General features: G+C 40.0%; 1 protein-coding gene across 4 annotated transcripts in view; it reads left to right on the top strand.

Moving 5' to 3' along the window:
- Positions 1-15,895, top strand: part of Adgrg6 (adhesion G protein-coupled receptor G6) — a 137,130-nt gene that overhangs the window by 85,132 nt on the left and 36,103 nt on the right. For all 4 annotated transcript variants that reach the window (XM_021221270.2, XM_029533169.1, XM_029533168.1 and 1 more), the window contains 9 exons: positions 1,115-1,200; positions 2,868-2,920; positions 3,606-3,671; positions 7,467-7,609; positions 10,275-10,386; positions 11,367-11,422; positions 11,947-12,157; positions 13,171-13,342; positions 14,870-15,010. In XM_021221270.2, coding sequence (XP_021076929.1) covers positions 1,115-1,200; positions 2,868-2,920; positions 3,606-3,671; positions 7,467-7,609; positions 10,275-10,386; positions 11,367-11,422; positions 11,947-12,157; positions 13,171-13,342; positions 14,870-15,010 — 1,040 coding nt within the window. The remainder of the gene's footprint in view (positions 1-1,114; positions 1,201-2,867; positions 2,921-3,605; positions 3,672-7,466; positions 7,610-10,274; positions 10,387-11,366; positions 11,423-11,946; positions 12,158-13,170; positions 13,343-14,869; positions 15,011-15,895) is intronic.

Here is a 15,895-nt window from a genome sequence, read left to right as displayed (position 1 = left end):
TAAATTACGTTCACCAGTCTCCGGACTTATTTCTCCACATTTGCATAGCTCTATGAGAAGATAGAAATGCCTATTATTTCACATGAAACTTACAGGCCTGGGGTTTGCATTTTTGCTATAGCTGGGACTTTCCAGAAACATAACTTTATATATTTTTGTACTGCTTCCCCAAAATTTTCATTGAATGAATTGCTCAGCATTAATTATATGTTTCTAGATATTTTATACATTTTACCTAAGACTTGCCTAAAAACATGGAGAAAGATGGATAATAATGATAGACATCAATTTCCCCCTCCTCTTTAGCTTCTATTTTAAAAGGATGCCCCCCTCCCCGCCCCATTGGCTTCTTTGAGTTAAGTGCCTGTGGCACACAACTAGCTGCTGTAGCTTACCAAGCACTTTCTGATGAGCTCGGTTTTCATGAGGACAGAGAGACTCAACACTTGAAAGAACCACTACAACCAAAACGCAGGCCTTCTTTTCAGAATATGGTTTTCTCTATAAATCCCATTAAGCCAACGAAGATTCTTCCTGTAAATATTAGCTTTCTCCTCTCTACCTTGGTAAGGAGACTGTCCTTAGAAATTAAATGAAATCCAACCCAATACCTTAACTAGAAGTGTATGATTTAGTGGGGAGAAGGAAATGAGGAAAAGTGGTGGTGCGGGGGGGAATTACTGCTTCATTTCCAGAATAAATCTTGCCAAGAACCCCACTTACTGTCTCTCGTTCTCAAACTACCACTTTTAATCATATACAAAAAAAAATCGTAATTTCATATTATCAGAAATCAAACCTCACATGGAAAAATGACCACTTCATCAGTACTAGGTATCAGGCCTCTATAGAAGTAAAAAGATAGCTTGCCCTTACTACCACAGTCATAACATAACCAAGTGATAATTTAGAAGCCACGACATCGCTACAGAAGTGAACTAATCAGGAGCTACTTCTAAGCGGCTGCGACAGTAATTTCAACATCAGAATTGGCCCCAAACTTCCCGCACCTGTGTGTCCTTTAATTATATGCAGTGACGTGATGATGAATTTGTATTGTTTGTTCCACAAGTAAAAATGTAAATTAATTGTTAATACTATTTCCAATGTGCAGACGGAATACTGTACCGAATATCTGTTGTGATTCACAATGACTTTAAACACCCTGAAGTAAAAGTACAGACCAAAGTAGCAGAATGGGTAAGTGGGGTTATTCTATTGCCTTTTTGCTTTAAAACTGTATCTTCTTTATAGATTTCAAAGATTCTGAATCAAACCAGCAAATGACGCTTAATAATGATGATGATGATGATGATGATGATGATGATGATGATGATGATGATGATGATGAGAAGGGGCTTAGTGGTCAAAAGTGGATATTGCTCTTTCAGACCTTCTAGTTTCAGTTCCCAGCGCCCACTTCTGGTGGCTCACAAACACCTGCCACGCCAGCGCCTGGAGATCTTCCGCCCTCTTCTGGTTGCTGTGGGTACTGCAATGATATGTGCATACCCGCCCACGTCAGACACACATGCATAATTAAACGTAAAATAGAAAACTTTAAAACAGTATGTGACGAGACAGAAACAAGGTCGTGTGTTTCTGTATAGGAAGAGAGATGTCTTTGGGTACAGAATACGGAACTGAGCCTAGGTAGTCTTCAAGGATGGAAACAATAATCTTGTGCTCAGTTTGCAGATTGAAAGCACGCTGTGTCTCCTTGCGTCCCTCTTTCTTCCCACAGTGTTCTTTTTATTTGTTTTTACAGGCAGAATGATTCCTAAAATTAAAATTATTTATTTTCATTCTCGAGCTCTAACTAGGAAAATGAGCTCTAACTAGGAACCGTCCCACTAGACTGGGTGCGATCTTACATTACATTCAGTTCTGCCTGGTTTGCATCTCAGCATCGTTGTCATCCGAGGGTAAGATTCATTAGCTACCTTCATGTGTGATTCAGGCTTCCAAAGACGTTGCTTGAAAGCATCAAGGGTGAGTGATATCCCCAATGCCCATTACAGGGTGGGGGTCATTGACCCAAAAACTCAAAATCTGACAGACCTCTTTAGTATTTTGGATTATAGATGATAAACCAGTGAAGTCTATGCAAATATTCCAAATTCAGAGGGAGAAAAATCAGAGCTCTTAAACACTTTTGGCCCAAGTACTAAATTTAGATAAAACACAAACAGCCTAATTATACACAAAATAATTATTATTTTGTCAATATTTTCTAGAATTTTCATTCCATTTTAATAATATTTACAATACAAACTAAGGACGTATATGAACTATGACCTAAAGAAGCCTTGGAAGATGACTTAAAGATAACAGGATTTGGTGTTAACACTCAAAATTGGCCTTTGGGTTTCATCAAAGACAAATTTTTCTGTTTATACTTTTTCTCCTTACCGATGTTTTGACTTCATCTCAATACTTATTACACGCAAACTAAAGAAGGTGTTAGTTGAGGGGTTGTTACTAGAGTATTAGATAGACAGGAAATGACGTGGATCCCACTGCACTGGCTTGAATCTTGGATGAGATCTCAGTTGATTGGCAGATGATGTGGGAAAGCTGTTTCTCCTCTTCAAACCTCCATTTCTTTATAAAGGAGAAGGTGGCGTTGGGTTGGAATGTAATATCTGCTTCATTGATTAATTTGAAGATTGAAAGGGGTGGCACACATCCCATGGCTGACTGGTCCTGCAGCCCTTCCTTTATGTTTCTCTCCTGTGGTTCTGCAGCCTCTCCCCATGGTCTTTGTACTGAGGACAGCTCATCTTTTGGAGGGAAGACAACCTTGACTCACAAAAGAATGCTTTTAAGCCCTACTGAAACTCATCCTTTTCCATTGTGTCTTCCAGCTCAACTCAACCTTTCAGAACTGGAACTACACCGTTTATGTGGTTAATATAAGGTACATGCAACTAATTATCTAAGAAATATCAATGTTTCATTTTCCGCTCCTCCCCTCGCTGGCTGTATCTGAATACCTGTGCATATGGTTCCAATATGTGAGCTGAGTCAATATATTATGTGTTGTGATTTATCAAAATTTAGAAAAGATAATCAGAGATGGAAATTACGTTTGTCTTTCCTTAGTAGACCACACTGAGTATGCACTGGGTGGGTCACCCCAGTGTAGAGACTACTTTCCTACAAAATAAGACATCGACAATCTGCATACACCCTCCTTTTTTTTTAAAATGAGCTTTCATTATTTTTCAACTTAACTTCTTTCACCAAACATTGCCCACACGGCCTCCCATGATGATGCTTTCGTAATCCCATACTTAAACCTCAGAGATGTGCTGGCACAGGAGAGGGGTCAAGTTGTTCGATAAGTTCGGGGGGGAGGGTAGAAGAAGCAGATTCTTTCTTGGAGTGTCTTAGAGTCAGTGATCTACTAAGATCCGCCATGGATCTCCAGATCACAGATTCACGGTTATCCAGCTGTGCAGCCCTGGGCACCCCAGAGCACACACTTGGGAAAGTTGTATTAGGGTCTCCATCCTCCTCACTCTCTCAGCTACCACAGTCTGGCTACTGACCAGACACAAGGGATGAGCTTGGTAACAGTTACATGTAATCTGTCTTTACAGTTTTCACCAAGAAGTAGGAGAGGACAGGATGAAAGTCAAGAGAGACATCATGGATGACGACAAAAGGTAATGGCAAGGAGACCTGGAAAGTGTGCTGTTTTTTTTTTTTTTATTTGCTTGTTTGTTTTGTTTTGTTTTTCTCCTTGCTCATGACTTTGGCTGCCTGGAGGACAAATGAAACAACGGTCAGGGAAAATGTTTTAATTGCTTAGTCCATTCGGCTTAGCTCCTCAGCATGGCTGCGTGCTACATTTTTTCTCATATGTGATGCTGAAAGCGAAAACGAGTAGAAATGTAAGTCTGCAGAAAGACCTGGAGAAACAGAGCACTTAAGGGGGATGGTGAGCAGGGCTAGCATTTGTAGCCCATAGAAATCCACCACTCCCTATTCACATTCCACCAAAGTCCTTCATAGGTCATATCCATAGCTCATGGGTAGGAGGCAAAAGTCAGGGTGTATTAATAGCACCTGCATAGCATGTATTAAGTCCTAAGTTCTAGCCTCAGAACTACATCCCAAGTAGCTCTATTTTAAGATTCTACTAACATGGGATGGCACATAAAAATATGAATAATAGGAGCCAAGTAGTTTTAATATCTACGATCGTCACTATTTTTAAGGTCTCCATTTTAAAATTCTTTTCAGGATCATGACTTAACCACATAGGTGATTAATGGCTGCGCACAGCATGCACCACCAGTCGGCACATAAGGATCAGCCTTTCAGATTGCTACAAAGTAAACAATTAAACCCTTGAATGGAAGAAAAATAATAGTTGTCTTAGGGTTGTGTATCCGATCTCCATAGAATTGTGAAAATCACTTGGAAGGCTAATGTTCTTAGAAAAGTTGCTAGGTTTTAATTTACTGATCTGATGTCAAAAAAATTCAGCCATTGGGTAGCAATATGGTTCACTGGGTAAACATGCATGGATGGCGCCAAGACTGGTGACCTGAGTTTGACCCCCAGAACCTACAGAGTAGAAGGAGAAAACCAACTCCTACTGGTTATCCTCTGACCTCCAAATATGCTCTAGGGAACACACCACACACACACACACACACACACACACACACACACACACACCACATGCATTCCAAAATATAATTAAGGATTCCTTTAAAAACCGGGAAAAAAAAATATATATATATATAAACCGAACCACAGTGTTTGATTAGGTTTTTATTGTGACATTCATTTTCCTTTATGATCTGAAAACAGAGTAACATATTTCAGGATGGTAAATGATAAGACTTTGCTTCTCTTTCTCCTAGGAAGGTGGTCCTTTCACACAGTCATTAGTACATCATGTTGAGCTTCCATCAATGGGTCCAGCAGTGGCTAGGATCCGCTATGAGTGATTATCTAACATTTGGGACAACCCTAGCTTGGAGTGTGACCATTAGAACCCTTCCTTAGGAACAAAGCGTCCCTCCAGCTTACTCATAGAGATCCCTCTCTTCCTGACAGCACTAGACATCGACTACAGTGGGTGTGCACCAGAATCTCAGAAGCTCTTGCATGGAAGACATATAAATAAATAAAATCTCCATTTCCTGGTCTTTCAAACCCGTGAATAACTTCACAGAAAATTATAGGGCAAATGAACCAATCTTACTTGTGGGAAAATCCACTTACTTGGTTTTTCCTTTGTTAAAAATTCTCAGCATTGTCTTTTTTATAGCTTCCCCCTCTTTTCAGAAATGTATTCTCTGCTGCTCTTGTGCTCACTGTCAAGGCTTTGTGGTCTCTCTCCTAGGTTTCCTTTCGCACAGACTACTCCATTCCCTTCCCCAAACTCTTCCTTTCAATCCAGTCGCAGCTTGAGCATCAGATAATGCTGTTGCATATCATTGCTCGGACAGGCAAGGAACTTGAAACCACAGAGTGTCTGGCTTCTACAAGTAATGAATGGCTGATAGCAACAGAGATAGACCTTGACCGTTGTAGAACCACAGAGCAGTTTCTGTTTTCAGATGGGGAAGAAAAATAGCACAGATAAGGATTGTGAAAATGCGGGCTACTTCTTGAACGGTTCGTGTTATTCATGCATTGAATACACCCACAATACATTGGAATGTTCCCACAGTACATTAAGGTGTTGTCCTGGACATGGCTGTGAGTTCTCGGGAACCAGAGTGGCAATGCTTTTCTTCCAACAGCCATTTCATCACCAGGCACCTTATCATATGCCAGTTAGGAAATGATCAAGGGTTCACTGTACACCATGTTTCCACATCTATGCTGGCCTCAGGCTTAAGTCTGGCTTATGTATGAGTGTTAAGTGGTGGGTTATTTTAGAAGTAAAAGCCTTTGAGAGAAGAGCAGTGACTTTGTCCTTGAGATTTGTTTTTGAGGGCCAGCTATGTAGCTACTTCACCCCCCCCTTGAACAATGAATACTTGACGCCTTCCTTATTTTTCTTTTGACATCACAAATGTTCTCGTTCTTTATTTACTGCTATCCTTACTGACAGCATTTCAGAAGCTGAGTGTGCCAACTTTGTACCTTGGGGAAGCATGCCTCCTCTTCTCTTGGGCGAGTGAATAGCAACCGTTCTGGATAATAGAGTGATGTCCGTTATTTTCATTTCTCTTCAGAATATGGAGGAGATGTAAATGCAGCACTCTTACATAAAGCAGTAAAAAGCATTCTCCTTTCCCTGACAAAACGGCGTCATGGACCTCCATCTCAATGCTGAATTTTACCTTTCAGTTTTTCCTATTGGTAAAAGCTGCGGTTATGACTTAGTTGTACGCTTTGACAGGGGTTTATAAATCTTCCTCTTTGATTCCTACATCATTTTGATTCCTACACTCCTTTGATTCAGATATTTCTCAAGATCACACATTCTAAAACCATTTGCAGCAGTGTAGGAGCCAAACTATATATTTTGAGTGTTCACTTTACAATTTTTCAACATACAGACCATTTGTAAAAGCTCCATCTGTGGGCATGCATCATATTTGTAAATAATAATACAACAATTTCAATTTCAAGAGTCCAGTATATAATTCGTTATTTTCCTCTGAATTTTTGTTTTGGGTATACAGAAACAAAACAGAATTAAGTATATTATGTCCTCTTTTGAGTTAAGTGGATGCTATATTATATAATATATAAACTGTTCATATTAAATATATAAATATTTCTTTAAAAACTGGGGTGCCATGATAAAATCCTAAGGAACTATCTTGTAACAGAGAAGGGCCATCACTCCTTTTTTTTGTTTTGTTTTGTTTTGTTTTTTGTTTTTTGTTTGTTTTTCAAGTCAGGGTTTCTGTGTAGCCCTGGCTGTCCTGGAACTCACTCTGTAGACCAGGCTGGCCTCGAACTCAGAAATCTACCTGCCTCTGCCTCCCAAGTGCTAGGATTAAAGGTATGCACCACCACTGCCCAGCTAAGAGTCAAGACTCCTTAATTGATCCTTTCCGTCTCCATGTGTCAGAGTGTCTGACTTACAGGATCAGAGGTTCAGACCATAATCATTATGGCAAGAACCATAGCAGCATCCAGGCAGACATGGGACTTGGAGAGCTGAGAATTCTACATCTTGATCAGAAGGCAGCCAGGAGAAGGCCTTTCTGTAGGCAGCCAGAAATAGGCTTTCTTCTGCAGTGGGTGGAGCTTTGCGAATAGGATTTCAAAGCCCACCCTCACAGTGACACATGTCCTCCAACAAGGCCACACCTACTCTAATAAGACCACACCTCCTATTCGTGCCATTTCTCTGGGGTCAAGCATATTCAAATCACCACACATGGCATCCATGTTCTATTTCTCCCACACCCCCCCCAAAAAAAAAATCTGAGTCAGTGAACAACCCCAGGAGCATGAGGTCTCTGTCATGTTTTTTATAGGTTGGTGCTCTGGGCCCTTCTAGTCCACAATGCTACCAATAACGTCAGCCTGAATGAAGAGAAGATTAAACAAAAGCTTCTAAGAAACAATGCATCGCTAGAGGATGGCCTGAGGCTGTGCGAAGTCGACGTGAACCAGCTGGGTACGTGATCAGCTTGTGTGATTTACATATGCAGAATTAACACACATACACACATACACACACACACACACACACACACACACACACACACACGTTCTTCTTTTGTTATCTGTCCGTATAAAGTATGTTTTTTAATGATGAAATTTCCTATATAGAGACTTAAAAATGTATAACTACATTAAAGATGGTCTCAATACTTTGGAATCTAAGGGAATGAAGGAGGCAGCCTGTATTTATCTTTTCTCATCCCAAAAGGAGCAAAGTACCAAAATAACCTTGACTGTCATTGGCTTCCACTTACAGGATTGAAAGACTGTCTATATGCATTTACAAGAACTCTGATAGAATAACTACTGTAGATAAGTTCCTTATAAAACATCTTTTACTGTTGTAGTCTTTGTCTGTGAATGATGCTATTATCTTCACAGGAGCAAGCCAGGAATCTTGAACAGAGAATCAGTTCTCAGCAACATACCTTCCACATCCTAAGCTCCCACGATACATGTGACACAGCCTGTACTTTCCCAAGCACCCATGCCCTTTTGTAGCTAGATCATGTGCACACCCTTTAAAATAATGACCCGCTCACCTTCACCTATATAACTTTAGTGATAGCCACAAATCCACCTCTTCTTAGAGGTCTTTTCTGAAGTCATTTCATGTAACACACGTCACCATTGTTTAGCCTTTGCTTCATATTGTTAAGAAACCTCGTGCTTCACATACCTCAGAAGAGTATGGTCTCTCTTTGGACATATCTGCATTCTTATGCATGTTTTCTGTAAGCATTTTGATCTTTAGCATGAGACAGCATCTTTAAAAAAAAAAATGCTTAGCCCCAAGCACTTGAATACTTGATGGTTGAATAGATGAATGGATAAATCTTAGTGGTATACTTTTACAAACAAATATTTAAAACCATACACAACAAAAATAATTGCTTTGGTGTTATTCTGGAAGCAGTTATATTCTAACTAGGAACTTTCACAGTAACTGGGACAAAAGAAGATTTTGCTACTTTGCCTCTGGTGCACTAAGAAGCTGAAGTAAATATATGGGGACCGCTATATGCTTCACCCCTAGAGCTTGCTAACAACCGGGGCCAGAGCCAGTGCAATTAACGCCCACTTCTGCAACCACCTGCCCATCTCCATTCTATGTCAACACACAGAGTTACAGAGACCATCGGAGAGCAGGATATGCGTAAATAGCAGCCTCTGTCATGAAGTACGAAACAGTGTCTGGGGCTTTGTGAAAGTACATGCATTCTCACAAGCAGGCTTCCAGAGAGCAGCCAGAACTCCCACTTCATACACAAGGGTCTCTCTGCAAAGAAGCGCTGGAACCCATGGCAGGAAACACAAGACCACACAACCCCTGAGGGACCACCCACATCTGTCCTCAAAGGATGGTTAATCTTAGGACAGCCTTCTGTGCATACCTGGATATTTAATGTATACTGGTGGTTTCATATGGTTTTCTACGTTTCTCTAGAAGTGACTCTGTGAAAAAGGGTTTATGGCATTTGAAAATGAAAGCTTAAAACCTCCGGAATTCAAAGGGCAATTTGGAAGGTTATTTGAATTTTCAACCAGTGCCTACGACGCTCGTTCTCAGAGAGACTTGCTGTTTCGTCAGCACTTGCAAGATTGTGGTGGTTATCTCGCTGTGACTTTGACATTTTCAGTGATAAAATCTGAATTTTTTTCCGTTACTACGACATAGAACGGTGGTTCTCATCCTTCGGATTATTGTGGACCTCTAATACAGTTCCTCGTGGTGTGGTGACCAGGTCCACAACATGATTTTTATTGCTACTTCATAACTTTAATGTAAATATATTATAATTATTATGTAAATATATGATATGCAGGATATCTAATATGCAACTCCTGTGAAAGGTTCATTTGACCCCCAAGAAGTTCATGGCCGACAGGTTGAGAACCACTGACCTAGAGTCTTTTTCACACAAAGAGTAGGAGAGTTTTGCAAAAGAGGTAAGACTGGTGAAGCTGGCTTGTTGGAACTTCCTTAGCTTTTCTTTTCCAGTAAGCTTGTAGGATGTGCACATCAGCCAAAAAATGATCCATAAAATATGCTTATGCGGGGCGGTGGTGGCGCTCGCCTTTAATCCCAGCACTTGGGAGGCAGAGACAGGCAGATTTCTGAGTTCGAGGCCAGCCTTGTCTACAAAGTGAGTTGTTCCAGGACAGCCAGGGCTACACAGAGAAACCCTGTCTCTGAGCTTACAGCTCAGACATAAAGCCTTGTGCATACAGTTTGTTCCTCCCTCCCCCATTTTAAACTGATTGCACTACATTTTGACATTTTCAGGCTTTGTTCTCAATTCCTATTGTGTTTATTCTCTGAATGAAACTCCTTTACTAATATGCAGTTAATGGTTTACAGGAATGAGCATGTACATTTCATTATTACACTATGTCCTTTTATTATAAGATAGTTTTGTACGGTATAATAATTTTTATCTCAAATGTATGTTGATCAATGCTTACTTTTAAAAATTCTAAATATAAAACACTGGGTATTTTGGTAATATATAAATAGTTGCTAAATTCCCAGGACTGTCATTGGTTTTCATTCTATACCTTTAACTTCAGAAAATTAAGGACTGGTCTATCTCATGATGGCTTCCATTGTCTCCTAGGTATGTGTAGCGCCGTGGAGGATCCAGATGGCTTTAGGTGGCCAGCCACCTTACCCTCTGTCTACAAACAACCATGTTCAAACAAGCCTGGCTTTTTTATGACGCGGGCATGGTAATTCTTTCTCTGTCTTTTGACTACAACCATGTCACAGCAGTATTCATTCATTGCATTGGTTTGAGAAGCAAGGCAAGAATCACACACAATACAGGTGGATAGATATGATGAAAAATATTACCTACAAGACTGCCTTCCTCTAACAGTGAGTTAATCAGATTCTCTCCAAGAAAAGATTGAGAAAATTGGAAAGCCAAAGCTTGGCTCCAGAGCAAAGGACCCTGTAGCCAATTCGGTCTCAGAACATGCATCAGAACCCCCATGTCTTCTTACCCAGCTGGGGAAAGAGAGCATTGGCAGAAGGGGAATAAAGATCAGATCCAGGTTGGGCAGCCTGTTGACACAGACTGCCAAGACACAAGAGTTCCCTGCATGTCTAATAAACCTTAGATGAGACAGTTGCGCTGGTTCGCCAAACCGCCCTGCCTATCTAGTCCTCCACCCTCTGCCTGGGGCCCAGTTAGTTCTTCGGGAAGGAATTCAGGAACAGAAAGTGCCGAAGTGTGAGTTCCCAGGATCAAGGGCCACATTTGACACTGGCTGTAGAGAAGAGAGAAGTGCTGTAAGATTTATGGACACAAGTTTGAAATGTGGCCCTACCTCTTCTTGGCTTGAGGTCTTGGGAAAATTCCTTGGCTTCTCTGAAATGCACTTCCTCTTTTATAAACGTGGGTTGAAACCTACTCTGCAGAGTTATGTGAAATTGAAATTAGAGTTTTCCAGTAAAGGTCCTTAAAGCAGCACTTGACAATGTATGTGAGGCCAGGATGCCAGATGTAGTTGGTACTTCCCTTCAAGAGTGCAAGTCTTATTGGTTTTCCAATAAGGATTTTTAGCATCATTTGTCATATTCTTTTCAAAGGGAATCTAGCTAGATATCAAGGCAAATCCTGAAACTGAACAATTGCTTTTGTTAAATGTAATTTCATTAATGCCATGTATTGGAATGTCATTTCGTTGCTTGGTAATTATTGCAGCCTTTCTAATGGAACATCAACCTTCTGGGGCCCTGTCGACGCTTCCAACTGTTCAAGTGAGTTCCATTTGTCTTCCCTTCCCAAGGACTGAGTGAAATGACCTTACCATTCTCAAGGCTTTATCTTTTTCAGATGTGATGTTCTGCTGTGTAATATTACTGTAATATTAAAACTCAGGCAAATGAATGTTTCATGTATTTTAGTAAGAAAATATATCTTTCTGTGTATTAGCTTTGTTTCATATTCATAACCTAGGGAAATAAAAGTGCTAAGGAACTTACACAAAGGATTTAAAATTTATGTGCAAATTGCTATTTCTATCCATGTTTTCATATTTCTGTGTTACTTTCAAGTAGAAAACAACTTTGAAGTAACATTGATTCCTCTGAATCATTTGTATCATACTTAAGGAATCTGTCCCTGTGCATAAAGAAGTATTATTACCTTATGAAGATGGGTGAGGGGTGTGCAGGGAATGCCAACTTCCTGCAGTTGTATAATAAACTATTCACACCATCTACTCCTAGAAATGTCCAAAGGGTCCAGGCAAACCTTATGTTGTTTCTTTCCCTTCTTCTAGGACAATCAAACGAAGTAGCCAATGAAATTCTAGACCTAACTGGTGATGGGCAGAACCTCACCTCGGCTAATATCAACAGCATTGTAGAACAGGTCAAACGGATCGTGAACAAAGAAGAAAACATTGACATTACCCTCGGCTCCACTCTAATGAATATATTTTCTAATATCTTAAGCAGTTCAGATAGCCATTTGCTTGAGTCTTCTACTGAGTGAGTATCCCTTCCCGGCAGAGTTGCATGCCACCAAGGAGTGGTTGCATTCCCCATTTCTGCCTGCTTTGTGCTCACACTCCATGATTCACTAAGGTGTAAGATGCATCGGTGTTTCCCAAGGTCATGTACAAAGTAAACTCTAAAACTCTCTAATTTAGAAGTATAATTTACAGAGTAATTAGACTTTTGATCTGGCAGTATATATAAAGCCCCCCCACCCCACCCAAAGCATACTCAGCACATTGTAATATATTTTCATTCTAAAAATTTGATTATCCATGATTATTGTAACTCGGCCACAGTAAGTCTGCTGTTCTACACAGCTCTGTGAACTTCTAAACTGAAAAGGCCTAGAACAGGTGTAATTACATTTCTTTGTATTTTATCATTCCACTTGTTATTGACATTAGGGTCTTTAATTTCTTCTGTTTCCTTTCTTGAAGTAATATTTCTTTGGTTAAAATGTATTTGTTAGCATGTTCTCTAGATTATTTTGTTTCTACTTAATTCATTGCAAACACTTTTGCAGTATCCTTTGGTTTCTCAAACAATATTTGTAGAAAATAAAATGCATTCCTGTTGACTTAGCTGCTGATTTTCTCTAAGACAGTACAGTTGGAGTGGAGAGCTGGCTCATTGGTTAAGACCTCTGGCTGCTCTTCCAGAGGCCCTCACTTCAATTCCCAGCACCCACATGGCAGCTCATAACTGTGTGTAACCCCTGTTCGAGGGGTTCCAACACCCTCACACAGACAGACATGCAGGCAAAACACCAATGTACCTAAAATAATAATAATAATAATAATAAAAGACAGTGCAGTTTTCTTGAGGTTGAATCAATTACTGTCATTCTGTGTTTTAGCTGATAGCACTGGGGTTTGCAAATTTTTTATGGCTGTATGCACTAAGATCAAAGAACTTAAAGACAACTTCTTTATTAGAATTTTGTCATGCAGCAAGTACGTAAAACACAGTTTAATCTAACAGTGATGTTGTTTGCATTTCTTTAGAGCTTTAAAAACAATTGACGAGCTAGCCTTCAAAATAGACCTAAATAGCACCTCACACGTGAATATTGAGACACAGAATTTGGCCCTTGGAGTCTCATCCCTGATGCCAGGGACGAATGCACCTTCAAATTTTAGCATTGGTCTTCCAAGCAATAACGAATCTTACTTCCAGGTAACTAAACCATGTTTTTTTTGTTTTTGTTTTTGTTTTTGCTTTTGCTTTTGCTTTTTCATTTTAACTAATGAGACAGAGAACCAATTTACTGGCTCCTTAATATTAGATACCTCAAGGAAGTCTTAATCTATGAGACAGTAGATAGATCTGAACGTTGACTAAAGTGGCATCAGCATCCACAGGTAAAATAGAAGTACAGGAGGTGTATGTTTCATTGCCTGGGTGATGAAAGGTACCTTCTAAAGGAGACAAGAAGATATACTAAATGTCAGCACGTGAGTACAGACCACCCTGTTGAAGTATAGGTTAGAAACCAGTTTAAAGAGATAACAATCTTATGAACAACCTTCAGGTGGGAAGAGGCACGGGAGAGGCCCTCTCCTTGCCACCGATTCTAACACTGGACTTTAGAGGTACAGAGATGACATATTAAAATCAATTCTGGGCCTTGCCCTAGAACTTCTGAGATGATAGCCTCTGTGTGGGCCTCTAGTATGTCTAGAATAGTTAAGTGCTCAGTGGCTGCTGCTCTTGGGACCATGTGATACAAAGGCTCAGCAGTGGTAGGAAGCCAAAGGAAAAAAATAAGCTGGACAAATAATTTGGGGTTCAAGTGATCCTCTTGGGTATGTTAAAGTCCCAGGTCATGCAATAACGTTCAAGCGCCTACCATATTCCAGTCAGTGTTAGCAAGCAGAACAAACCCAATAAATGTGACACCATTCCTGATCTGTGGGAGGATTTGAGTGGAGCATAAGCATAATTGGGTTGTTTTGTTTTGAATTCTCAAGATAGATTACAATGAAAACAAAAGAAACGGTCTAGGCGTGACATATGAGAAGACATTTTTGTTCTGTTTAGATTAGGGGTCTAGAGGGTTATCAGGGGTTCTCATATTTAAACAGGACAAGCTCCACTGGTCTCCCTCATACTGTGAGGGCAGACAGTCTCTAAGGCCTGAGTTATAGTTTGAAGAAAAATGGTATCTGAGGCTGTTCTTCATCTAGCTGTTTTTCAGTCTGTAGTCCAATAAAGCAACCAGTGTCAATCAAGACTGAGTTGTTCTGTGCAGCTTCTCCATTCAAAGCGTGTCACTCTCCACTTGTCTCATTTCAAATGAAGGCCAGGATGTCAAAACAAGACAAAAAACGGCTGTTGGTTCTTGACAGAGGTAACTGGTCTCTGCAGTTAAATGAGTGAGATCAAGCCCATAGTAGATGGAGAAAATATCGAAATCCGCCGACACTTTAAAATCCCACTCTTGTACTTGGAAAACATTAATTGGTCTCTAGGCATTGTGGATATGATTTAGAATCAAGGTATTCTTGTTTGAACTCTGAACGCCATCACTACCTGTGACTGCAAGCGACTTCTCCAGGAATGCCAGACTTCTGCAGAGGTCAAGGCCAACACTGGTTCTGGCTAGCGTGGTCCTTGCCATGTTCTCTCATCTGTCTCAGCCTGGGGACTGGGCTAGCATTATCCTCATGATGACTATTCTACCAATGTGTTTGTGTATGCCAGATGGACTTCGAGAATGGACAGGCAGATCCACTGGCATCTGTGATTTTGCCTCCAAATTTGCTTGAGAACTTAAGTCCCGAGGATTCTGTGTTGGTCAGGAGAGCACAGTTTACCTTCTTCAACAAAACTGGACTTTTCCAGGTGAGAACTCAATGAGGTTATTTTGTTTCCCAATTTTAAAGGAACCATCTTTGCTCAGAGGTTAAAACAGTCAGATTCCTTTGAAGTACACCAACAGTTATAGAAAAATTAATCTACTATATTTTCTAAATTAAAAATAATAGAAATGTTTAAATATCTTATTCAAGTAATCTTCAATTTAACAGTATGTACTTACTTGAGTTTCAGAAATAAGTATCAGGCTAAGATATATTATATAATGAGAAATTGAGTTAGTTATGATGCTACTATTTATTATTTGTTAATCCTTTTGTTCTCCAGACCCTGAGGCCTCTAGAGTTGAAGCATTTGTGCACCAAAGGAAAGGACTTTTTTTTTTTAACTCAGCAGGAAGCACCTTTTACATAATGAGCGGCATTCTTGGCTTTAATCATTTTTCACATTAGTATTTCAAATGACCTTTGGCATTCTCATATCCGCAAAGTAGAGTGGCATTGTGCTATGCACATATTATCATTTTTATTGGCATCAGCTCAGATATTAGATGATCCACTGCCAGAAAACACTGGTGACCCTTGGTTGCCTTTATGAGGCCAACCCCATCGAGAGAATTTTGCTGGACCCTTTCTTTAGAAGAAGAGTTACCAGTTAAATTCAAGGTAGCAGTGTTTTTCAGCCATGTGCCCTGTGCAGAAGAGCATTTAGAGTCTCAGGTCCATAGGAATGTTTCTCGTATGCCCACTCTATACCCACTCACTTAAAGGAGGAGAAGATGACTGGGCCTATTGCCACACTTCTGTAATCCCAGTACTTGGGAAGCAGAAGGGAAGAGAAGGAGATGGAGAAAGATAGACAGGGATATATATATATATATATATATATATATATATATATATATATATATAT

The sequence above is a fragment of the Mus pahari genome, chromosome 21 (assembly GCF_900095145.1).
Source record: "Mus pahari chromosome 21, PAHARI_EIJ_v1.1, whole genome shotgun sequence".
Taxonomy (NCBI): Eukaryota; Metazoa; Chordata; class Mammalia; order Rodentia; family Muridae; genus Mus; species Mus pahari.
This window is presented reverse-complemented; position numbering and strand designations above follow the sequence as displayed.